The 26,570-nt window shown below is 42.5% G+C and overlaps 1 protein-coding gene across 2 annotated transcripts in view; it reads right to left on the bottom strand.

Moving 5' to 3' along the window:
• Window positions 1-26,570, bottom strand: part of LOC144601868 (MAP kinase-activated protein kinase 3-like) — a 78,095-nt gene that overhangs the window by 5,641 nt on the left and 45,884 nt on the right. For both annotated transcript variants that reach the window (XM_078414366.1, XM_078414365.1), the window contains exons 2-8: window positions 16,227-16,366; window positions 12,753-12,817; window positions 9,303-9,382; window positions 8,460-8,586; window positions 4,437-4,512; window positions 3,415-3,539; window positions 386-471 (exon numbers count right to left, since the gene is read on the bottom strand). In XM_078414366.1, the coding sequence (XP_078270492.1) occupies window positions 386-471; window positions 3,415-3,539; window positions 4,437-4,512; window positions 8,460-8,586; window positions 9,303-9,382; window positions 12,753-12,817; window positions 16,227-16,366 (699 nt within the window). The remainder of the gene's footprint in view (window positions 1-385; window positions 472-3,414; window positions 3,540-4,436; window positions 4,513-8,459; window positions 8,587-9,302; window positions 9,383-12,752; window positions 12,818-16,226; window positions 16,367-26,570) is intronic.

Here is a 26,570-nt window from a genome sequence, read left to right as displayed (position 1 = left end):
CATTTTGTGAATAAATCAATTTGTACCAGCATCTGCAGTTATTTTCTTATTCACCAGGATGTTGCCTGGATTATCGACTATTAACTATAAGGAGTGGAAATTCGAGTTTCACTGTACCTTACTTGCTACACGTTACAATAAACGGACCTTTGAACCATGGCGCACACAGTTGAACCATGAACCACTTGTGATGTACTGTTATCGACCCTGCTCTATAATGTGGGGTGATCCTGATATCCTTCACACAGACCTCTTGGATCTCGTGTCCCGACAGCTCCTACAGCCAACAGTACAACTGCAGATTTCAAATAGTCTCCTGTAAAGCCCTGAGAAGGAACTGCCGCACAATGTATACATAAAACGGTGGTAGATTGCTGACACCTACATTAATCCAAGAATGGTTCATAAACTCAGTGATGGTCATTCGCTCAGTGGGGTCTGTCTTCAGCACCTGCCGGATCAAATCCTTTGCTGCAGAGAAAGGAAAAGTACAGTTATTTGAGGCTCCTTTTTTAAGGCAACAACACATCCTCACATGGCTGTTTCAGGGATATCATCACCCAAATATGGATATTAAAAAGGGAAGCCTGACTGAGGCAGGACAAGGGCTGTCTTGTGTGAACTGTCCCAGGGGTCAGCAAGGTTGTGGAGGCTTTGGAGTAGGTGCAGGGGAGGTTCCCCAGGATGCCTCATGTATTACAATAAATCAGCTGTAAGGAGAGGTTGTATAAATCTGGATCGTCAGAGGCTGAGGGGAGATCTGATAGATTATCAAGGGATATGGGGAGAAAGCAGTAACGGGGTACTGATTTTGAATGATTAGCCATGATCATATTAAATCGAGGGGTTCAAAGGGTCGAATAGCCTACTCCTGCATCTATTTTCTGTTTCTATTATAAAATTATGAGAGACAGTCAGAACCTTTTCTTCAGGGTGGAAATGTCAAAAAAGTAGAAGGCATAACTATAAGGTTAGGGGATGGAAGGTGATGTGTGGGATAAGCTTTTTACACTGAGTGGTGAGTGCCTGGAATGAGCTGGCAAGAGTAGTGGTGGGGGCAGATTTGATAGTGGTGTGAAAGAGCTTTTTAGAAAATTACATGGATATGTGGGGAATGGAAGGATATGGATCATGTGCAGGCAGAAGGGATTAGTTTAACGTGGCTTTAGAAGGCTGCTCCTATTCTATACTGTTCTATTGTCCAAGGAGTCCAGGCTTGTTCTACACATAGAGGATTTACGACTCATGTGATGATTTTAAAGTGTGAGAAGGCAACAATGCTTAGTCAACTGACCCATAGGCAGACTCCGTCAACTAAGTCGCCTCTTTTAAACAATCTTATAATACATTAAATAATGGACATCTGAAAAAAGAATTTTGCTTGACAAGGGCCAGTTCTTTGTTTAATCATTATCCTCACTGCCTGATACTTATTTTTACATGGACAATCCTGGTGCCATGACTGATATGGAGGAATCCCACCTGTTCTCCAGCATGTTTGTTTATTTGGTGGCATCAAACAGGACAGATCGTGCCTAAATACAGCTCAGGATATTTGACCAAGGCACAAATTCCCGGACTGCATTTGAGGTGATCTGACAACATACCAGTCACCAACACTACAAAGAATCATTTAATTTGGTGAATGCAGCTGGTGAGTGAAATGAAGTACAAACTTCACAAAACTCTCTTGTGTTTCTGACACTGTGGGTTCATAGTCCCATTGACCCTTCGGCCCAACTTGCCTACACCGACCAACAATGTCCCAGCTACACTAGTCCCACTTGCCTGCGCTTTGTCCATATCCCTCCAAACCTGTCCTATCCATGTACCTGTCTAATTGTTTCTTAAACGATGGGATAGTCCCAGCCTCAACTACCTCCTCTGCCAGCCTGTTCCATACTCCCACCACCCTTTGTGTGATAAAGGTTACCCCTCGGATTCCTATTAAATCTTTTTCCCTTCACCTTGAACCTCGAATCCCCTACTCTGGGCAAAAGACTCTGAGCATCTACCCGATCTATTCCGTTCATGATTTTGTATACCTCTATAAGATCTCCCCCCATCCTCCTGCACTCCATGGAATAGAGACCAGCCAACTCAACCTCTCCCTATAGCTCACATCCTCTAGTCCTGCCAACATCCTCATAAATCTTTTCTGAACCCTTGCAAGCTTGACAATATCTTTCCTATAACACGGTGCCCAGAACTGAACACAATATTCTAACTGCAGTCCCACCAACATCTTATATAACTGCAACATGACCTCCCAACTTCTATACTCAATACTCTGACTGATGAAGGCCAAAGTGCCAAAAACCTTTTAGACCACCGTATCTACCTGCGACTCGCCCTTCAAGGAACCATGCACCTGTACTCCTAGATCCCTCTGCTCTACAACACTACCCAGAGGCCTACCATTTGCTGTGTAGGTCCTGCCCTTGTTCGACATCCCAACATGCAACACCTCACACTTTTCTGTATTAAATTCCATCAACCATTCCTCTGCTGACCTGGCAAATCGATCCAGATCCTGCTGCAATCTTTCACAACCATCATCGCTACCTGCAAAACCACTAATGTTTGTATAATCAGTCGCATCCTGTCAGTCAGTCACATCCAGCATGCTGTGCACGTTGGGCATTGTGTTGTCAAACATCTTCAGGGCAAGGCTGGTAAATAGTTGTGTAGGATGCAGCCAGTGGGTCTGCCACCTAAGCTCCTGTAACCCCAAGCTCCATGCTGTTTGTGTGGAGTTTGCATATACTATTTGTGAGTCATTTGGATTTCCTTTGGGTGCTCCAGTTTCCTCCCACATCTCAGTCGTGGGGGCTGGTAGGTTATGAATCATCCTTTGTGTGTGGTGGAATCCAAGGCATTTGATGGATTTTTAAAAAAATGAGTATTGCTGCTGAGCTAAATAACATTGCTGGAGGAACATGGTTGGCCAGACAGCATCTGTGGAGAGATGGGATGGAGGGAGGGATTTGCAAAGGGTGGAGGCCCAAACAAATGGAAATTGGGGAGGAACAGATCACATTGAAACGCCAGCAGCAAGATCTCCTTGACATGTTAAAACCTTGTAAATCAATTGGGGACCTGGGACTCTCCCCTACATCCCAACTCTGCTCTACCATCCCATTAAATAAAGACTGGACATAGAGCAACAGACTGTTTGATGGGGACTTTACTCTGCTCAAATATACCAGAACCACACTGTTAAATCCCTAATCCACGAGACGAACTCTTGGTTTGATGACCATCGTTGCCAAACCCTTAACAAAGCATCATGAATTAAACAGTTCCTGCTGCACACAAGGTAGCAGGAATATACCTGACAGCATGAGCAAATCCATGGCTACAAGTGGTACACATCTGGTGACACTGGGTTTAAGGTTCCTTGCATCCAGTTACCTTCTTCAGAGACTTCTGACCATTCCGGGTTTGGAAACTCGTATTGTCCCATTCGGATCCTTTTCTTCATCCCAGGGGAGATGGCTAGGCCATGATTTGAGTAAAACGGAGGGTAGCCACATAGCCTGTGGGCAGAGGTACCTTGATTAGCACTATGCACAAAAACGCTCAATTGTGCTGTGATTGTCGTGTTAAAGCAAGAAAATGTAAAACCAGAGGAACCGCCCTACATCGACCCACAGACATGGCGTACTTAGTCCCTTGCAAGGTCCTCCTAACAAGTATCTGGAGGATAAACTGGGGGGTGCTTCATAGACTTTGCCTGAGAAAGCCAAAATATACAGAACCATATCTTCCAGAATGGGCCCGAATACCCATCATTGTAACCAGGCTAGAGGATCAACACAGGTTCAGTAGAGAGTGCACCTTGCTTTGAATTTTCATCCACTGCAAGGTGAGGTTAAATTTAGTCCAAAGATTTAGGCACAGCAGGACCCATTTAACATTCTGGCATTTCATAGCAATCATTAAAATTTCTACTGAGACCTGCATTATATGCTTGCTGCCTTTGAATGGTATTTTTAGCTACATTCAAACCAGAAAATCCTAAACATGCTGAGCCTAAAGTACATAATAGCCACAAACTTTAATGTGCATAGCAAGTTTTTCATAAGACAAAGAGGAACTTGAAGAAGGAGAACACCATTTATTTCAGTTTATTCAATCCCAACTGTGATGATTTCACCCAAATCTTCAGAGAAGTTGGCATTAGCACATAATTTCAGGCATACGCAGATGTGCAATTCTCTGAAAATTTGTGTCCACAGTTATGTTGAAACCACAAATGTTTCAACATAACTGTAACTCAGGAAATTCCACGTCACCGCATTATTTGAATTAATGTTTACTACCTATCAAACGAACTTCTGCTGTATTACTTCACTAATATCTAGTTTAAAAAAAATGTTTATGAAAAGAATTGAAGAGAGATAATTAAAAAGCAGAAAGAAACAGCTACTTACAGAATGTACATGATGACTCCCAAGGACCACATGTCACACGACTTGTCGTACTTTTCTGGGCCCAGGACCTCTGGCGCTGCAAGGACACAGGAATAGGAATACAATCCAGGGCAAGTCTGAACAAAACAGATGTGAAACTAAAATAGTGATAGATATCCTTAAGAGGAATGGAAGTTTGCAGTACACCCTCGCTAACGGTAAACCTAGATTGATTACAGCTGTCATCTTGTGATTATCTAGGAATGGGTGAATATATTTTCTAAAATCGAGTGTCATATCTATGAATGCAAAGTGAATTATCATATTTATGGGATGTTTAAAGTGTCAACCTTGCCTTACAGCAAGATGCTAAGATCGTTGGAAGTTTTGATAGTTTTACTGAGAAGCAGTTCTTGCAGCATAACTTGCACTGTTCAAATTCTTGAATACCTGAACATCAGCAAATCATAAATTAATTCTGGTTTCAATTCAGCAACGTACTCAGTCTCTTCTGGCATCCAGCCCTCGATGAAGTTCCAAAAATAATCACAATAAGACATGATCTGCCGTTTTTGAAGTCACCTCCTCTGGCAGAGTTTCTAACTCCTCTTTGTAAAGAAAACAGCTCTACACCTCTATAGAGCAAGTCATATTGGGAGATAATGGCATAAAGTGCTGGCGTAACTCAGTGGATCAGGCAACATCTCTGGAGAACATAGCTAGGTGACGTTTTGGGTTGGAACCCTTCTTTGAGTCTGAAGAAGGATCCCAAACCGAAACATCACCTAGCCATGTTCTCCAGAGATGCTGCCCAACCTACTGAGTTACTCCAGAACTTTGTATCTTTTTTTGTAAACCAGCATCCGCAGTTTGTTGTTTTGTACAACAACAAATAATACTTGATGATTTACGCTACGGAACATGAAACATCCAGCTTGGACCACAAAGGAACAACACTGACTTCAAAATTGGTAGACAATTGGAATAAAAAAATGCCGGGCATTTCATGTTATTGGTCATGTGAGGGGACCTAGGCTTTGAGACTCAAGGAAATAACTTGGATTTATATTGTGCCTTTCACGACTTCAAGACCACTTCAATGTGCTTTACAGTAAACCATGATATTTGTATGTTTGTCATGGTCAGTATTTACAATGAAGAGAAAAGGCTAAAATACTTTGCCCATGACATGGGATTTCATTTAGTTTATTATTGTCATGTGTACCGAGGTACAATGAAAAGCGTTTGTTTGGGTAGCTATCCAGTCAGGTGATACCGCACGGCAGACTGTGGTGATACACGTACCCTCCGACAACAGGCCTGGCTCGCCTGCCATTCTCAAAAAGTGAGCCACTGAGCCGTGCCCTGCCCTGCTCATCCCCGAGACCCAGAGAAGAGGGTGAAGAGATCCAAGATGGCGGTGGCGGTGGACACAAGGAACAAAGGGCTGGTAGGCAGACAGGCTGCGGGAGGCAGTGCAGTTCAGCTCGAGTGTGGAGTGGGCCAATGGAGGCTCTGCAGCAGCCTGGGGCATGGCTGGATCGGGCGCCGCTCCAAGACGCAGGGCGCAAGGACCGGACGCAACACCAACAGTTACGCTTGGCCAGGCCGACCCTGCAATGCCGCCAGGACAACTGCCCTTCATGGCAAGGTTAAGAACTCTGCACTTATAGCAACTTGGACATGAAAAAGGCGCCAAAATCTGGCGACTCTTGTATACTGTTTCAGTGTACTATTCTTATACACTTGTACTGAATCTAAGATATGCTTATAGTTCAACTTGTACTGAACTGTATGCAAAAAAAATCTCACTGTACTTCAGTACATGTGGCAATAAAAGTACCATTAACCGAGAAAAGACTATACATGATTACAATCAAGCCATCCACAATAGATAGATAAAGGATAAACGGTACAACATTTAGGTCATTGCGGTATTCTTGACATCATTATCAGCAAATCAATTTTAATAAATTAGTCTACCCCTGCAGAGGGCCCTCGGAGCTGATTGTACTGTGGTTGAGTTTCTCACAGTTATAGGATACATAGGCTGTGGGGCTCTGCTTAAAGTGGTCTCCCTATCAATGACCCAAATATGATGTGATAATGGGATTGCTGATATTACAACCACGAAGGCAGTAGGGGCAACATCCCACTACTGTCCAAAGTCAAGAAGGCGAAGAGACTTGGTTGATAAACATGCCCTTCCAAGTAAGAAAGATGCCCTGTTCAAAGTCAGATGTGACTACACTAGATACCGATCCACTGCCATATACACCTCCGAGGTTCGATTCCACACCTCGGAAAACGTCACATTCTGAATTCAAATTCTTTATAATGAGGCTGATTATAGTGACTGGAGACGGAGAGAGGCCGATGAGTCTTCCAAGGTCTAACAGCTGTATCCTCCCTAGCCGAATTTTCTACTCCTGATGCCTTTATCATAGTAAAACTCTTCTAATTTGCTGTCTAATTATTTGGAAATCCCTATGGTTCAGTATCTGGCTCACTGAGCAGTTTTTGTTGCTTTCCCTTTCCACTCACTGTGCCCTGGTTCCCACTCTCCCTCTAACACACCAGGCCCCAGTTCCTGTGCTTCCTCTAATGTACCGTGAACATGGTTTTTGCTCTCATTTTAACATATCGGGGTCCCAGTCCCAAACAAACTCTTATTGATGGGAGCTGGGTTCCCACACTGTCTAACAGACAAGGACCCCAGTCCACGTTCTCCCTCAGCTCCCACTCGCCCTCTAACACACCTGGGCCTCATTGGTAATCCATCTAACGGATCGGGTCCTCATTCCATAATCCATCAGATTGGGACCATGGTTTTCATTCTCCCTTTAACACGCCAGGACCCTGGGACTCAGTTCTCTTTTTCCCTCTTGTGCACCATGACCCTGGAATCCATACTCCCTCTAATACACCCAGACCACAGTTCCTGTGTGGCAATTAGATAGAATTCAGTAAATTTAAGACCGGTTTAATCATGTTTAATAACCTTTCCTGCTGATGTGATGAATCCTCTATTTTTCCATAACTGCCCAAAGTCATGTACAACCCCAAACGCATAGCACGAATCAGGGTAGATATTAGCACTTTTATCTTTTGCCAATATGCAGCCATGGGTCAGGGCATACAGCTCAGCTGCCTCAGACCTCTAACACACTTGAACCACTCTATTCCTCTCTAATGCACTCACACCATAGTTCCTGTTCCCCTCTAATGCACCCAGACCACAGTTTCTGTACCACGCTAATGCACCCAGACCACAGTTCCTGTTCTCCCTCTAATGTATTGAGATCCCAGTTCCTCACTCCCTTTCAACTCACCTCATTTACTAGAAAACCTATTGTCACACTGCTAAACAACTACAAAATAACCAAATTAGAAGAGTGTGGAGGTAATAATGGAAATAACATTCAATAGTCGGGAAATTCTGCCAGTCCACTTTCCCCGAAGTTCCAAGCATGTCAGAACTTTGAGAGAGGTAAATGTAGAAATGGAGATCTCAAGTACTAACACCATCGTAGAACTTCCAGTTCTAAGTATGTAAACTCTACTGCACCTTGCAATGAAATCAACACCAATCATAATCCTTTATATAATTCTTCACTGAGGCAGTAAAACATTGGAATCTCCTGTATTCTCCTTTGTAAAATCCCTAGGCTCTAAGAGCCCAATTGCAATGTTACAAATAATTTATTTCTAATTTATTCATTTCTATAACATAATTTTTATTATCAGGCATAATTGGCAAAATTACCCCTTGCAGGGCAATCCAACATCTTGAAACATAAAAAGGCCATATGATGAATGTGTTACACAATCACGGGAGGAGTGGGTCACGTTCCAGGAGATTATATGGCTTTTTATTACCCTTTTTCCATTGTGTTATTCACTGGGGTCCTTCCTTTTAATTAAGAAGGTTTTACCACTCAAACCCTAACACAATTGGTCACTTGTTTCCATGTTCATGGAACTTGCTTCTTTCCTCAACAGATATTCATAAAGTATGAAAAAAAAACCTCTCTTGGCACTCACCAACATAGTACGGTGTATAGCAGGGTGTTGCTAGGGAGTTGTGAAGCGTTGTTTCTTTGGCAAATCCAAAATCTGTGAGCTTGAGGACTGCGTTGAAATCTTTTGCTGTATACAACAAGTTTTCTGGCTGCAAAATTCAAATGAACATCAAGAGTGTGACAGTAAACCTTGTTTGAAAGAAAGAGCAGCTATCTAAATTTCAAAGAGCTACATGGCATCTTTTGATTTTTAATCATCAGCACAAATCATCAATTTTTGATTTAATGAATAATCTGCCTGGAGATTTTTGGATAGTTCCTCATCTCAACTTTCAGAAGTATCCTAAACGCACGGGAATAGCTAGCAACAGTTGAAGGTCCTACAGTGCCCTCCATAATGTTTGGGACAAAGACCCATCTTTTATTTATTTGCCTCTGTACTCCACAATTTGAGATTTATAATAGAAACAATCACATGTGGATAAAGTGCACATTGTCAGATTTTAATAAAGGCCATTTTTATACATTTTGGTTTCACCATGTAGAAATTACAGTTGTGTTTATACATAGTCCCCCCATTTCAGGGCACCAAAATGTTTGGGACACATGGCTTCCCAGGTGTTTGTAATTTCTCAGGTGTGTTTAATTGCCTCCTTAATGCAGGTATAAGAGAGCTCTCAGTATCCAGTCTTTCCATCGCCTTTGGAAACTTTTATTTCTGTTTATCAACATGAGGACCAAAGTTGTGCCAATGAAAGTCAAAGAGGCCATTATCAGCTAAGATCAGCTTTAAAAAAACTCTTGAATTATTTGTCCAATTTCTGGCTTAGCAACACTGAAAATGTGGAAAAATTGCAGGTCTTACCTTGACATCCCTGTGAGCAATGTTCATTGCATGAAGATACTGAATAGCACTCCCTATGTCTCTCATTATTTCTGAGGCCTCTATAAAATACACAAGGAAGCATTAAAGGATTCGCTCAACAGGTAAGATGATCCTGTGCCTTTCAAGTTTATTTCAGAATATCCCAGCATAGTTTACAGTCAATGAGAAAAACACAATGTGCTGGAGGAACTCAGCAGGCCAGGCAGCATCTGGGAAGGGAGTGATCAGAGAATGTTTCGGGTTTGCACCCTTCTTCAGGCTGATTGGAATAGGGGGCAGAAAGCTGGAAAAGAGAAGTGGGGGATGGGACAAAACCTGGCAAGTGATGGGAGATGCAGGTGAAGGGGATTTGATTGGCAGATGGATCGAGTAAGTGACAAAGACGAGAGGTGAAAAGAAGACAAAAGACCGACATACAAGATGAGGAGTGAAATGTAAAGCTGCAGTGTGGGATATGGAAAGAAGGTGACAAGGTGGAGGGGACAAAGGGAAGATAAAAGGGGACTCGGGGATGGGAGTTGAGTGTACAAAAGAGGGGACAGGAGCAGGGTGACTGGTGAGAGTGGGAGATAGTCAGAGAATTGGGAATTGGATGTGGGTTCTATTCTCAGTCCCCTACCTCTCAGATGGAACATGGATGAAGTTTCCCTGGTCCACACCTTTCACCAACTAGCCTCTGCATTCAACACATAATTCTCTAACATTTCCACCACCTTCAACGTGATCCCACCAAGAGTCACATCTTTCTGTCCCCACCTCTTTCAATTTTCTGTAGAGACCACTCACTCCAAAACTGTTTGGTTTGATCATCCCTTCCCACCCAGACTGCTGGCTCTCCAGGTACTTTCCCCAGCAATCGCAGATGTAACATCCATAAAATAGTGCTGTGGGACTTTTTATGTCCACACAAGAAAGCAGATGATGGCCTCAGTTTAGAGCTTCATCTGATAAATGGCATTTCAATGTGGCATGGTACTCCAGTGAAGCATCATTCAAGCTTTTGTGCTGCAGTCTCTGTGGTAGGACTTGTATTCACTGAACAAGAGGCAAGACCACCCTACAGTTTCTACACCAACCACCATTTTTACATAATATTGAAGAGAATATCAATATAAAATTGGTAGGTTATAATTAAGTTGCCATTTGACAAGCTACTCTACACGACAGTCAGGGTCTCACTTCAGATCCTGTATCCTGGACCATGACCTCCACCAGAAAACAGGTCCACTATGATCATAACTGTTTAGCCTTGTGTGGAGTAATTAGAACAATATACATGTCACATAAGCTGTCAAAAATATTATTAGTCTTCAGGACACTGTACAGTTTCTCCTCTCTCCTCTACTGACACTTTATTGCTTTGTAGTTACAAGGGTAATTCCTGTCATCTAATATCTTCACAAACACTCTAATGTAGTTCCCTTGTAACCATCAGATTTAACCATGTTTATGACTTCCTTCCAAGACTTCAATGTCTTTCCAACTCCGGTCTCTTGACTCACTTCTATTTCCCTAGGTCCCGAAGCTCTGCATTCCCTCCCTAATCCTCTCTGTTCCCCTTTACATCTCTGCTTAGAGTCTCTTACGCTAATAAATCCTTTGGCTTGGTGTTAATTTTTTGACAAGTATCACTCCTTGGTGAGCCACAGGACATGGAACTATATTAAAACACCAAGTGCAAATTGCTGCTGCAGTTCATCCAAGTGCGGGGCACCTCAGCTCAATCAGTTCCCACTCTCACAAGGACCTATACTTTCCACAAGGCTTAGCACAGCAGATCCAGAGTATGATTTGTCTCAGCCTAATCCACAGGTGTGGGCTCCTGTGCCACTGCAGATGTGAGGACCTTGTACAGTGTGAGGTTAGAATCCGTAATACCCTGCATGCTGATGAGGATACCACAGCTGCCTTCAAGAGCAAGTTTAATAATTGCTTGGTAGAGAAAAATTCTGAAGGTGCCAGAGAAAATGTTGCAATGATGGGCTAAAAAACCTCCATCTGTGCTGTAATGATTCTATGAATGCTGAGAATTCTGCAACACTCTAAACAGTGTAACATGGTGTCTCTGCAACACCATAGAAGTGTAAAACTGTGGATTGTAACACCATAAAGAGTGTAAAACTGGGGACTGTAACACCATAAACAGTGTAACACTGGGGACTGTAACACCATAGAAGTGTAATACTGGGACTGTAACACCACAAACAGTGTGACTCTGGGGACTGTAACCATAAACAGTGTAACCATAAACACTGTAACCACAAACACTGTAACCATAAACACTGTAACTCTGGGGACTGTAACCATAAACAGTGTAACTCTGGGGACTTTGTGTTACCACAGGCAGCCTTATTTTGGGGATTTGGTAATGCCTCATAGCTCCAAGTCTTTGTGTAAAATAAGTTTACCTTCCTCCTTTTTATTCCCAATTTGAACTGACTAATCAGTTGCACTGTTCCCCTTGACAAGCATGCCTAAAACTCTGCCACTTTCCATTCACCAACTTGAGCAGGGAGGTTATATTATTTTAAAGCTATTGTCAGCTTCCCCAGGAAGCTCCCAATCCTGACAGCTTCCCCAGGAAGCTCCCAATCCTGACAGCAGGAATGTAATTGACCACAATGAACGATAACAACATTTTCCTGTCAGTAAATGAATGCAACTGTGGCCTTGGGTTTGACTGACATTGCAATGTGGTATTTGTAATCATGATTAATTTCTCTATTGTATGTATGGCAATGCAGGAAGCTCACAACTTGCAGTGAGGACAAGAAGTAGAGCCGGCTCATTCTCCCTTGGCATACCCTTCCTATTCACACCTTCCCCCACCGCTAGTTCCATCCACCATTACCCTTCCCTTACCTCGTTCCACCTATCCCCTTCATGCCTCTGCATTCCCCCTCCTCTAACCCCCCCCTCCTCTAACCCCCCCCTCCTCTAACCCCCCCCCCCCTCCTCTAACCCCCCCCTCCTCTAACCCCCCCCTCCTCTAACCCCCCCCTCCTCTAACCCCCCCCTCCTCTAACCCCCCCCCCCTCCACCTGGCTCCATTTATCTAACCTCCTTCCCTTTTGTTTCCTTATCTGTTTCGATCACTTACCACCCTCCAAATTCCCTCTGCCCCACCTGGCTCCATCTGCCTTTCATTCCTTCCTTATTTAGTTTCACATATCAACTCTGATCTCTTGTCTACCATTGCCCCTTCCTTTCCCAACCTGGCTCCATTTGCCCATCATCCCTCACCTCACTTGATTCCACCTATTACCAACCTGCTACTCTTACACCCTTCCCACTTACCTCGTTGTACTGGCTAACCTCTCTTTGGTCTCAGTCTTTAAAAGGGTCTCGACTTGAAATGTTGTCCATTCCGTGCCCTCTTTACTTGATGTTACTTGACCTCCAGTGGTTTGCTCTTTGCCCATGACTTACCCCTCTCAGTAAAGGCCTGGTCTCCTCGATCCTGAATCCTGATGAACAATTCACCTCCTTCCATGCTGCAGTGGAGAGTGTTGGAAGGGAGGGGAAAGACGGAAACAGACAGAAAACACAGGGTGAGCAAAGACTGCAACTCAGCTGGCAATTACTGAAAAGATTTGATCCATGGTATTCTGGATTATCTACTTAAAAATTGGCATAAAGATTAGTTATGAATCGGCTCCCATAATAGTATTTATTATATTCAAAAGCCCAATGTACAACATTTGTTCATTCCTATAAATTACAAAACTAGTCTCCTCTCTCTCCACTTTTGATAATTGTGATGGAATATTCTCCACTTGCCTGGAAAAGTGCAGTTCCAACAAGTCTCAATAGGTGCAACACCATCTATAACAAACCAGCCACTTGACTGGCACCCCATCCACCTCATCAAACATTCATTCATTCCAACACACTGTGGCTGCAGTAATTACTATCTACAAAATGCCCTGCAGTTACTTACCCAGGTCCATTTTGATAACTCCTCACAAGCCTGTGACCTCTACTTCTAAAATTGACAAGGGCAGCTAGTACACGGAAGCACCTCCACATGCAAGTTCTTCTCCAAGATAAACATGGTCCTGACTTTGAAACCTATCACCAGCCTTAATGAATACCTGTGACACACCATTGGTCATAGGCAGGCAAGCTGAATAACAACCACCGCTATCAATCTCTATGCCTCCTATCACAAAGCCAATGTTGTATCTAATTGGCTAGCTCACCCAGGTTCCCATGTTCTAACCTGCTGCACCAGCCCGATATTAGTCTTCACTGTTCACTAATCTTCACTGTTATAACCCGTGCCTTTGTTTTAATATTACAGATCCAAATTCTCTCCTCCCAAAACATTTCTTATCTTAATTTAACCTCATGCCCCACTTTTAGAAAAGAAAATGAAAATTGAACTATGATCTTTCTTTACAAGAAGACTTTAAATGTGACAGAAAGATTCACAAGGCTTCTTTGTTTTAAAAGTTGAATATCATTCTTATATCTTTGAGCCCAGGACATGCAGATATTCAGGGTCTGAAGAAGGGTCTTGACCCGAAACGTCACCCATTCCTTCTCTCCAGAGATGCTGCCTGACCTGCTGAGTTATTCCAGCATTTTGTGTCTCCAATCTACAGTTCTTTCCTACACAGATATTCACAGCAGTATTCACTCAGACCATCACTGCCATGGTCTAGAGTTCTATGGTTTATTCATTTAGTACAACGTTCTATTGGCTTTGCTTGTTGCTGTCCTCCATTAATTGGATGTGTTTAGCATCAAGTCAACTATTACATCAAAATCTATTTTGACATCACCCTCAGCTATTTAAAGTAGCTCAGTAACAATACAGTCTATTTATCCTCCCAACATCCAGCATCATTCTGTAAAGAATTCCAGGAGATGGATCAACATTTCCATGTAACATTTCGCTTCCTAGGCCTTGCTGCGTGTGTTTTAACAATGTTAGGATGGAGAAATGTGATCTAAATGTTTAAATAAAGACCCAAAGGTCTTGGTTGCAGTGTGCATGGAGATAATCATACTTCGGTAGCTATTCTTCATGGGAAGAGTATATGAATGCAGCGTAAATGATTGTGAAGGGATGTAAACAGCTAGATGTTGGGATTGTGAAGGGAAATGACAAGGTAGACGTGGAAACTCCAGTGACACTGTTTTAGAATATAACATCTCCCATTTAAGATGAGAGAACGCAGAATATATTTTCTCAGAAGATGGGAAATCTCTAGAATTTCTAGAGAATGCCATGATAGCCAATTCATTTGAGGCCAAGCAGTTAGATTTTTGCTCAATAGGGGAACATATAAGAATGTGGAGCTGAAGCCAAGATTAGATCAGCAGTATCTTACTGAATGGCAGAACAGCCTTGAGGGACCATTCAGCCTATTCTTGCCTGTAGGTCTCATGTAAGTGGGAACCAGAATAAAAGGTCAGCAAATGGAAGGACTGATGGGAAACTAGAAAATAGGATCAGTCTCAAAGGACGCATGGGCAGGACGAGGTGATGGATTATCATAAAACTAATCGGTTGACATGTGATTATTTCAATTCATAGAGTATCATGGAAAAAAACAGATAAACGTGGAGCCTGGATCAGTGCTTGGGATTATGTTGTTGTGACCTTTACAAAGACAGTTGCGAGAGGGGCATGGCTGGTGGCTCAAGATTCCCGTATTTCGATGTTTCAGACATGATAAAGATGGAAGTAAAAGAGGTGGAGGTGTTGCTTTACTGATCAGGGAGAATGTTACGACAATTCTCAGAGAGGACATACTAGGAGGTTTATCCGCTGTGACAATATGGTTGGTGCCTAAAAATAAGAAAGGTGTGTTCACTCAAATGGATTGTACGACATGTCTCCCAATAGCCAACAGGATATATATATATATAATATAAATGTAGAGAGGTTAGCTAATACGTTTGCAGACAACATCAAGATTACTGGCATTGCAGACAGCGAGGAAGGTTATCAAAGTTTACAGCAAGATATGGATCAAGAGATACCGAAGTGGACAGCAAAATGGTATATGGTGTTTAATCTGTGCAAGTGTAAGGAGTTGCACTTTGGGAGGTCGAATGTAAGGGGAGGGTAAGCATTGATGGCAAGACCCTTAACAGCATTAATGTGCAGAGTAATCTTGGGGTACAGGTCCATCGTTCCCTGAATGTGGCAACACAAGTACAAAGAGTGATTAAGACGATGTATGGTATGCTTGCTTTCATTGGTCAGGACATTGGTCAGAGTATAAGAGCCATAAGAGTACAAGAATGAAAGAGTTACTTTCATTGGTCAGAGTATAAGGGCCATGAAGTCATCATGCAGATCTATAAAACTTGGTTCGGCTGCATTTGGAGTGTTGCATGCAGTGTTGCTTGCTCCATCACAGGAAGGTATAAGGAGGCTTTGGAGAGGAAGCAGAAGAGGTTTACCCAGAATCCTATGTGGATTAGGGGGTATTAGCTACAAAGAGAGGGTGGACAAACATGGTTTGTTTTGTCTGGAATGCAGGAGATTGAGATGAGACCTGGTAGAAGTATATGATAGTCAGAACCTTTTTCCTTGGCTGAAAATGTCAGACTAGAGGGCATAGCTTTAAGGTCGGAGGGGGCACAGTTTAATGGAGATATGTGGAACAATTTTTTTGTTTACACAGAGGGTAGTGGGTGCCTAGAATGTGCTGCTAGGGGTGGTGGTGGAGGCAGATACGATACGTGTAAGAGGCTTTTAGAAAGGCACATGGATATGCAGGGAATGGACAGGTATGGATCATGTGCAGGCTGAGGATGTTTATCTTGGCATTATGTTCAGTACAGACACGTGTAATCAAATCCTCCTTTTCTTTCGTGTTCCATTTGACATTATTGTTTCTTTGCACTTACAAGCCTCGTCCACCATTGCAGTTTCTCACTCACCATTCCATCACAATCAAGAGGCAGCGCTTTCCATGGTGCATGTTCTCATAGATATTAATTATGCGGACAATGTGCAGGGTGCTGGAAGCTCTCCAATGCATATCCACTTCACGCCGTGCCTTTGGATTGTCATAGAGAATCTGAAATAAAGAGCAGAATGCTGGGGATCAAACAATAGTGGTGGATTTAATCTCAGTGTTACCAATGCAAGACCTGCCAAATGCTTTAAGTTTGGCACTGGGCTCGGTTTCAATTTAGGCCCTTCTCCAAATTTAGCTTTGTTTTCAAATGTTTCTTCATTGCATCTTTTTTCTCGGGTTTGTGGTCAAAAAATCCTTTCCCTGAATATTTGCCTCAAAATCGAAGAACAAGATGAATCACAGCGTTTGGTACTTAACTCATCCCTTCCAGACACTCTGGAGTCTCAATAACTTCTATAGGTGGTCGGGAATGTGCATGTTAATAGGGGCGGCACGGTGGCGCAGCAGTAGAGTTGCTGCCTTACAGTGACAGCAGCGCCAGAGACCCGGGTTCGATCCTGACTGTGGGCACTGTCTGTACAGAGTTTGTACGTTCTCCCCGTGACCTGCATGGTTTTTCTCCGAGATCTTCGGTTTCCTCCCACACTCCAAAGACATACATGTTTGTAGTTAATTGGCTTGGAAAATATATATATTTAAAATTGTCCCTAGTGGGTGTAGGATAGTGTTAATATGCGGGGATCGCTGGTTGGTGCCGACCTGGTGGGCCGAAGGGCCTATTTCCGCGCTGTATCTCTAAACCATTCCAATACAACGTTAATTGACTTGAACACCCATCTGTCGCCAAAATGTTGACAGAGCCTATCATTACTTCTTTTGTTTGTGTAGTCTGGCCTACCTGACATGAGCTACATCTTTGCCATTAGCAACACATTACATAGTCACAGGTGGCACAGTGGTGTGGCTGGTAGAGCTGCTTTCACACACCTCAAACAACTGGTGTGTTGATCCTGACCTCTGGTGCTGTGTAAAGTTGGCATGTTCTCTCAGTAACCGTGTGGGGTTTCCCCAATGCTCCGATTTATACCCACATCCAAAAGATGTGTGGGTTGGTAGATTAATTGATCACTGTAATTTGCCTTTAGTGTGGAGGCAAATGAGGAGAATAAACAGATTACAGTAGATTTAGTAGTAGAAACAGATTTACACTAAAAATGTTGATGCTTGATAATAGGCATTGGCTCAGTGGGCTGATGAGCCTGTTTTGTGCTTTATTTCTATGAGACTCGATAGCAAAGAAACTTAATCTAATCTTAACAGGACACAAAGTGCTGGAGTAACTCAGCAGGTAATTCATACTGAATAGTCTGAAGAAAGATTCTGACCCGAAACATCACCCATCCTTTTTCTCCAGAGACACTGCCTGACCTGTTGAGTTACTTGAGCACTGTGTCTATCTTTGATATAAACAAGCATCTGCGGTTCATTCCTGAGCAGCATTAATCTATTCTTAACTGGCACATTAGGTCATTGGGGTCACCCGATCGGAAATTTTCCCTTTATTCTATCCATTGCTCCCCCTACTTCACTGCTGCTGGAAACTAACCTGTTTTCTCTCTTTTCCATTTCTGTGAAAAGTCTCAGACCTGACTTGTTTTCTGTTTCTATTTCGAAAGATGCTGCATGACCACTTGAGTGTTTTAACATTTCCTGTTTGTACTTCAGGTTTCCAGCATCTGCAGTTTTTTGATTATCATTGGATCTTTTGGTAGTTGCTAAACTGTCTGATACCTCAACCCTTTACAGGCACAATATATGGAGTGCACCAACCTGAAGCAGCTGTGCAAAAAACACATTGTGTATTCTGCATTGCACAAGATACACAGTTGCTGTGAGTCATTCCTGAGAGGGTTGCAAAGTAAAATAAACTATAGCTGCAGGAAAGCAGAGACATAAAATATAAACTGCTGGAAATACACAGCAGATCAACAATCTGAAAGATGGTCTATTGCTACAGGACCTGCTGTGCATTTCCAGTATTTACCATTCGTATGCTGGTAATAACCTCAGGTATGGTAGTCGGGTGTGAGATAACATACAAGTGGAATTGCTTTGGGTGAGCAGACAGGAAGCTGCCGTGGGAAACTTCGGAGTCCTTAATTCTGCTCCTGTGTATTGCAATGCAGAATTTGCCAGGAAGGGCAGAAATAATAATTTTGCAAACAACATTACTTGTACTTCCCACTGCATTCTGATCTCTCTCCCCCTCTCTCTCCCCCCCTCTCTCTCCCCCTCCCTCCCTCCCCCCTCGGTTATACACAGTGCTGGGTTGAGGGAAATCCTGTACAGTGACATCATGACAGAAACATACAGTAGATGTCATCGAATCTGGAGATATGTGACACTTGTACTCTTTATAGCATGTATGCAGCTGTGGCTTCTGAAGTTAGTCCAAGTTTTTTTTAATGGATGGCAGAGAGTATATCTTGCTATGTCAGGATATAGATGTCATAGGCAAGGGCGTATTATTACTCATCCTCAAAGCCCTTTCCAGTATTTGAATCTGCTCATGGAACCATTTCAATCACAAAGGTATCAGGTTAATATTTCTGGGATATTGACCACGCAATGATGGAGGAAGGGCAACCTGCAGGGCTCCCTGGATTATGAATGCCCTGACTTACAAAATTCTAACTTTACACAAATTCTCTCATACATTTAAATGTATTTTTCAAGCTAGTAATAATAATAATAATAATAATAATTAAATGTTTCATTCTACTAGTTACTGACCATTGATAGTATATGTTCTGTTAGTTTAATTGTGAGTGTGTTCGAGTGATTATTCGATTAAAGGGAATTCTAGTCAGTGTAGTGTATCAATATGAGACGAGAGGTGATAAAATGGATGTTTCTGACATATGGAGAAATTTTCTCAGATAGTTTTTCAGATATTTTCTCACAGTTAGCCACTCAGCTAGATATCCATAACGGCTACAATGTCCCCGTCACATGTACCTATCCATGCCCTGAGTTCATCCACCTTGCCCATCAGGCCTTTCACATTAAAATTAATGCAATTCAATCCAACAGGACCCTACAGGTCAGGAGTTGCATATTCTGCATTTCATGACTTCTTCAGCCTTTCTACCATCTACCAGGCACTAGTTTGGCATGTGATGGAACACACTCACTTTTCAGTTTTTCAATTCTTCGCAACAAAATAAGTAAACTAGCAATACCTCCCAAAAATATACTCCATCAAGCCCAATTGTTTCAACATCCCAGGTGGCTTTGCATTCGGTATTTGAACCCTTCGCAATTTGGTATCTTCATAAGACATGAATAAAAGTTGTGAATAATAGAGGCCCCAGAACTGACTGTTGTGGCAACTCACTCGAAACAGCCTGACCATCTGCAAATGGTCGCGTTATTCTTGCTCTGATATCAGGGTAACCCGTCAATGGCTCTTTATTTTCTTTCTCCTCCTTTCATGGATGAGAGTATTACATTTCAATCTCACTTTAACTATCCTCCAAATTTTTTTTGCTTCTGGTAAGGTCACAATATATTGGAAGATCACAACTATGCATGTGGAGGCTTTGCAGAAGATGCAGAAGAGATTTACCAGAATGCTTCCTGGATTAGAGGGATTAAGATAATAAGGAGAGGTTGGAAAAATCTGATAGCTTTATAAAATGAGAGGCATAGATACAGTAGGCAGTCAGTTTTTTTTTCCTAGGTGGAAATATTAAATACTAGAGGGTCAGAGGAAGAAAGTTTAAAGGAGAGATATGGGGAAAGTTTTGTTTTACACAGAAACTGCTGGGTGCCTGGAACGCACTGCCAGGGGTGGTGGTGGAACATACGTTAGTGGCATTTAAGTGACTTTTAGATATAGACATGATATGAAGGGAATGGAGAGATATGGAACACAAGCCAACAGAAGGGAATAGTTTAAGTAGACATCATATTTGGTACAAACATCATGGGCCGAAAGGCCTGTTCTTGTACTGTACTGTTCGATGCTAACCAATCCTTCCACACTTTCTATAGCCACCTCCTTTTCATTCCTCGCAGAAGGGACATGAGACCTAGGGATTTTGTTGGCTTTACGGTTACATTACATTCCCCCAATATCATGAACGTTCATTAGAAACACTGTTTCCTGCTAATTCTGGTATGTTTATTATGAAGAGGAGATACAAAGTATTTGTTTATCATTTCAGCCATTTTCATATAATCTCCCTTAAATTTGCCTGAGATACAATTTACTTTTCCCACTATCTCTCTTTTACAAATTTGTAAGTGCTTCAATAGTTCAGCAGTAGTTCAATAGTGCTTTATTTGTCAAATGTGCAACTGCACAGTGAAATTCTTTTTGCATATATTGCACATGCGGGCAACGCCAATTTAGGCGCCATTATTCAAAGTCCAAAGTCCTGTTGGGCCGCTCTGCCATCTTTGCATCCCAGGAGAACCTCCTGCAGCCGACCTTGAAGGCACTGGAGGAATTACCCCGGTTCACCCTCATACTGGCCCACGCTCTTCACATCCGACATCCCCAGCTCCCTCCCGGTTACGCTGTCTGACGAGCCTTCGGGCGGGTTCCTGGCCCAGCCGACTGACATGCTTTCGGGTGGGTTCCCGGTCCTACTGTCCAACGAGCCTTCAGGCAGGTTCCCTGTCCCGTCGATCGCCGAGCCTTCAGGCGAGGTCCTGCCGACCGACGAACCTTCACAAAGTTCAATGCTTTACTTCCATTCCTGTGCATCATTGTCAAACTCAATGCAAGATTCTATCACATGATGATCTTTTTTTTCCAACGCCCTAATTCTAACACTTGGGTCTCTTTGTACTAGAATATTAATTAATCCCATTAGATTACATAACATGAGGCATAAAATAATCAGTTGCTCATTGGTATCACGATGTTCAGTAAACTGAATAGGAATCATTCAACATAATAAATTAAATTAAATCCCTCCTGATTACCATACCACCTTGGCTACAAATTCCTTTCATTTCATGTTTAATACTCTATCCTACATTAGAGTAGTTTATAAACTCTGTTCCCTCTATCCAATGTATTTGGTCCCTTGTCACTTGCTTATGTCTTCCAGCATACCCCTCGTTTTCTATTTTGCCTGTCCTTTCAAATAAAAATCATGCAGCCAAGAATAATGCCATCTTGCTCACTATGCAACCACATTTCCATAAAAGTTATTATATGAAACTCATTTATCTTGTTATGCAATTAATTATTTAATCTTATTATAAATGCTTCTTGCACTCTGCAACCACTTTGTACATGTTAAAAAGAAATCAATGATTCTTTAACAGATTGTTGCTTACCAAAACAGTTTACTAAAAAACAAAGAAAATGAAAAAAGGGAAATTCAAAAATAAAAGTAGAAATTATTTAACAAAGTATGGAAAGATTGAATATGATGGAATCAAGCCAAGTAACAGGAAATAAAATAGGAAGCATACCTGTATACACTAAAATAATTGCAATAAAACCTCTGTGAGAAAATTTTGTTCAGATAATCTAGAGACTTGGTGAGACCACATCGAAACTACCACTTATCCAAGAGAAAACTGCCTAAAAGTTAATTGTGCAATGCAGTCTATTTCCTTAATATTATACAAATTGAAAACCATCTCCCCAATTACAATAACATGTCCGACAAATGCTGATATCCCCAACCTTCCTCTGTAATTATCCAAGGCCCTAGCCCAGGTCTGATGCCCTCAATTTTTCATCTTGCCAGTGCCCAATACTATCTGCACAGCGTCCCTCTTCCCACCCTCCATCATTCTCACCATGCTTCACACCCCATCTCCTCCATCAACACTAGCTGCACCCTCTTCCCAACCTTCCATTGCTTCCACCAGCTCCACCTCCCTGCTCCTTCCATTGTTGTTTTGGGTTCCTTGTACCCCCTCCCATTGTTCTGCCAATCCTTCTGCCGAAGAGGGCATTCCTTGCCCTCTTCTGTTGGGCCACTCTCCCTATGCATTCCTTTGTTTCTGCCATGACTATATATATATACCCCTTCTCCCAATGCATCCTACATCCCTCCCACTCCTCACCCCACCCGATGAACATTATGGGCCCTAATTCGCCAATCCCATTTCCTGAACCAGAATCTCCCCCACCTCTCTATCGACCCAAACCTTTCAAAATGCTTTGTCTCAACTCCCCTTCTTTCACCCACAACACATCTGTTCACATTCTGAAGCAACCGAGATAATGGGTTGAATAGATTGAATTTTATTCTGACCTCCTACACTATTGCAGCTGGGCTCAATGCAAGCTCTGGTAAATGTAATTTACTTTCCACAGGGCTGCCTCAACTCTCTGGCTGTAGCACTGACATTAGCAACATCAGACCTTAGCTACAACTTTTGTTGCTGTCAGTCGTTGTTCATTGGAGAACAGGAAGCAGGTTTGCATTGTTATGAACCACAGATCTTGTATGGCCTCTCTGTTGAGCTGTCTTGTGTTTTGTATTCTGGCACCAGGCTGTTGAGCAAATTTCTGTTTCTTAAATCCAGAATTTCTCACAAATTAAACTTGGCATATTTTCAATCTTTCAAGGTATTGAATCAGAAAAATTCCAGGCAACTTACACTTTAAAAAATAACTAATTTTCCCACGCACGTTCCCTTTTTAACTATTTTCCCACATAACTTTTGTCCCACTTTGCCTTTCAATTAAACCTGTTAGCATTGGAATTTTCAGATCTAATGAAAATGTTGTTTTCTTGACAGACAATGACAGCTCTGCTCTGTATTGCCACAGTCAACGAGCATTTTCAGCTCGGTCAACATAATCACTGGATTTCGGAAGCACTTTCAATGCTTTACTTAAATAATGTTAATAATTTTCAAATTGTACATATAGTGAGAAAGCGCTCAATACTTTCAAACTCACAAACTTCCTCTCTCCTTTGCTCCCTGGCAATTGCGCATTGATCTCACACTTCCGTTCCTTTAATCTGGCTGCCTTCTCTCTATGTCACAAATCTTGCTGCAGCATTTTCAATCTCCTCTGGTACACACTCTCCCTTGCTTTCCACAGCTAGATGTGACCTTCTCACCACAGCAGAACTGTCACATGAAGCCTTCTGCAGCTAGTCTGCCAGCCTTGAGCTGATTACATTGCCTTAACCTCAAGGGGATCAGATAGCACGTTAATTGAATCACTATTATCCTGAGCAGGCCACGAAGGAAGGAATCTGAAAACCTTCAGCAAGCAAACTGCACAGAAAGCCCATCCCTTTCTTGTTAAAATATTTCAATAAGAACGTATGAACTGAAGTATCTGATACGATTTGACCTTTAACTGCCATTGTTGAACATAATGTAAATATTCTTCAAGGAAGCAGTAAAATTGCATAAACAAATTTGGGCTCCATAGCTATAATGTATGAGTGGAAACAGGTACATTCAGAACAGACAGAAAGGAAGTAATTTTAACCTAACTCTCCAGTTTGGAATCCAGGTAGATTGGGCAGAATCCTAATGTTGCAATCAGATACAGAGTAAATCCCTCCTAATGTGGTCCAACCATACTTTAATACCCAGCTTGCACTGCATCGTATCACTCGTGAGCTTTGTACTATCATTGGGGTGTTGCTGTGGCTGGAGACGCAGACAAATCTTTCCCTAATCTGATTGTCTGGAAACTGACGAGATTATGGTAAATCCACATTATACACTTTTGGAATTTGCTCTTCATGATGACTATGGCATATAACATTAGGCCCGCTGCAAACATGGCACCCTACCCAGTCCACTGGAATTCCCATCTGAAGATCAGCTAACATTGCTTCTGTTCTCCTTGATGTCTCCCCTAACTCACTAATTGCAGATTTTTTTTGTTACCACATTTGCTCACTGCCTTCAGATTCACAAACAATTCATGGTGACATACTCACTTCCATTCTGATATCCAGATTAGAGTAGTGTTTGGATTTGTACTGCTGCCCAGTAGTAACTGGATATCGTTAGTTCCATACAAACCTTGTAAAGGGCATTTCCAGCTGACAGATAATTCTGCTCTCAGTCAAACCCCCGAAGTGTAAGTGATACTATGCAGCCACCACCTCAAGGCTGCTGCAAATATTTCTCTAACAAGCTAAGCTTCTCATACAGTTATAGAACGATACAGATGACAAACAAGTTCTTCAGCCCAGTGAGTCTGTGCTGATCATCAATCACCCATTTACACCTATTCTCCCCCATTCCCATCAACTCCCCTCAGCTTCTAGCACTCGCCTCTGCACTGGGGCCAATTTATAGTGACCAATTAACTTTGGTAGCTTGCTGTCGACTAGGTGGTAGCTTGTCGTAGACATTGTCGTAGGGGGAAAAAAGTCGCCGGTTTTTCGGCAATCTGGTACGACTTTGACAGTCGCATGCAGTCGCCTTAAAAATCGCTGGTGGGACAGGCCCTTTAAGAAAACATAATTAGTGCAAGTGCAATAATGTATGTATATATGTATATATGCATATATAGTATGTTCCGGAACTACAGCCAAAACAGTATACGATAGCGCAACAATTTTAGCACCACCTTAATCACCATTGTCATTATGGCACCACCTTAATCACCTGCCTTAATCACCATTGTCATTGTCTTATATTTTAATTTTTTTCACTTTTTAAACTTTAAAAATCACCTTTTTAAAGTTAAAAAAATCACGTTTCAACTTACCGTGCCTGTCAGCATGTTTGATGTCACAATGGGACCCCCCCAAGTGACAGGAATGGCAGCCAATGAGGGAGGGGGGGCCCACAATGGCCGCTGGGGGCAGGACCTGCTAGGGTGACAGGAATGGCGGCCAATGAAGGTAGGGGTGCTGCTGAGCCGACGAGCTGCCCCTGCTAGCTGAAACTTTAATAAATGCGCTTCCACCCCACCCCCCACCGCCCACACATCAGGAGGAGGAGGAGAAGGTTTCTGTGTCTGTGTGTCGCGCTGCCCGCCGGGAGATGTAGTCCCTGCTCCCGCACGGCCCCAGCATACCGGACTACAACCCCCAGCAGGCAGCACGACACACACACACACACATACACACTGTGGCCGCTCTCCTTCTCCTCCTCCTCTTCCTACTCCGCCATCTTGTGTGCGCCTCGCGCTGCCCGCCAGGAGGTGTAGTCCCTGCTCCCGCCCGTCTAGTTGAAGGTTAATGTGCTTAGCAATTCTGATAGGAGAAATAATTTAGTTCCAACCTCCCCGACACTCAGCTCAAGGTTAATTTATTATGTTTTGACCTGCTTGTCTGCAAAGAAACCACCATCATCTTGAGGACTTTACAAATTACACAACTCAACTGAAAAATAATTTTAAGGCTTATAAATTTGTTTTGTTGCGATGTACAATGTCTCCCCAAGTTTCTATTTACTGTAAGGTGAAGGGGAAAGATTTAATAGGAATCTGAGGGGTAACATTTTCACACAAAGGGTGATGGGTGTATGGAACAAGCTGCCAGAGGAGGTAGTTGCGGAGGGACTATCCCAACATTTAAGAAACAGTTAGACAGGTACATGGATAGGATAGGTTTGGAGGGATATGGTCCAAACACGGGCAGGTGGGACTAGTGTAGCTGGGACATGTTGGCCGGTGTGGGCAAGTTGGGCCGAAGGGCCTGGTTCCACAGTGCATCACTCTATGGCTCTATGACAGGAGTATTCACCAAAGCCATTACTGTACTTTGTTGGAAATCCAAAATGGAAACTGAAATTGCCTTCAAGACATACAGCACATTTAGAGTTAACAATTTAGGGTGATGAACTTGTGATGGGAGGTCACTGCTCTGAAACACCATGTTTTTCTTTCCACATGTGATACCTGTGCTGGGAGTTTCTATCTATTTCAATAGAGCACAATTCAACATTCCAGAAAAGAGGATTTTGCATCATAAGCTGATGGAACACTGGTGTAAACAGCACCCAGTTAATTCTAACATTACTTCACTAACTTTGTCAGTTAGTTAATGGAAATTACATAATTCACAATAAGAAAATATTAAGACAGGGCTGTCAAAACGTAGTGGGAAATTATTTACTGCAGCAGAATCAGCCTAAGTGCTTATTTCCTTTCAAACTGACTTTACATAGATAAAAAGATGGACAACAAAGATGTTGGATGCAGATTTTTTTTTACGTGAAACTTCTCAGTTGCTCATTCATCAGGACGCTGAAAGGAGTTACAGAGAAATAAACTTAAACGGCTGGTAAGGTACAAAATAGCACATTAGTGTGACACTACTCGCAATGCAGAGTGGCCTGCAATACAAAACAAAACTAAATGAGCCTTGGTTTAGTTCATCGTTTTTTTTTAAACGTTCCG

This window comes from Rhinoraja longicauda, chromosome 17, assembly GCF_053455715.1.
Source record: "Rhinoraja longicauda isolate Sanriku21f chromosome 17, sRhiLon1.1, whole genome shotgun sequence".
Taxonomy (NCBI): Eukaryota; Metazoa; Chordata; class Chondrichthyes; order Rajiformes; family Arhynchobatidae; genus Rhinoraja; species Rhinoraja longicauda.
Note: the sequence above shows the minus strand (reverse complement) of the source record. Positions and strands in the feature narration are given on the sequence as shown.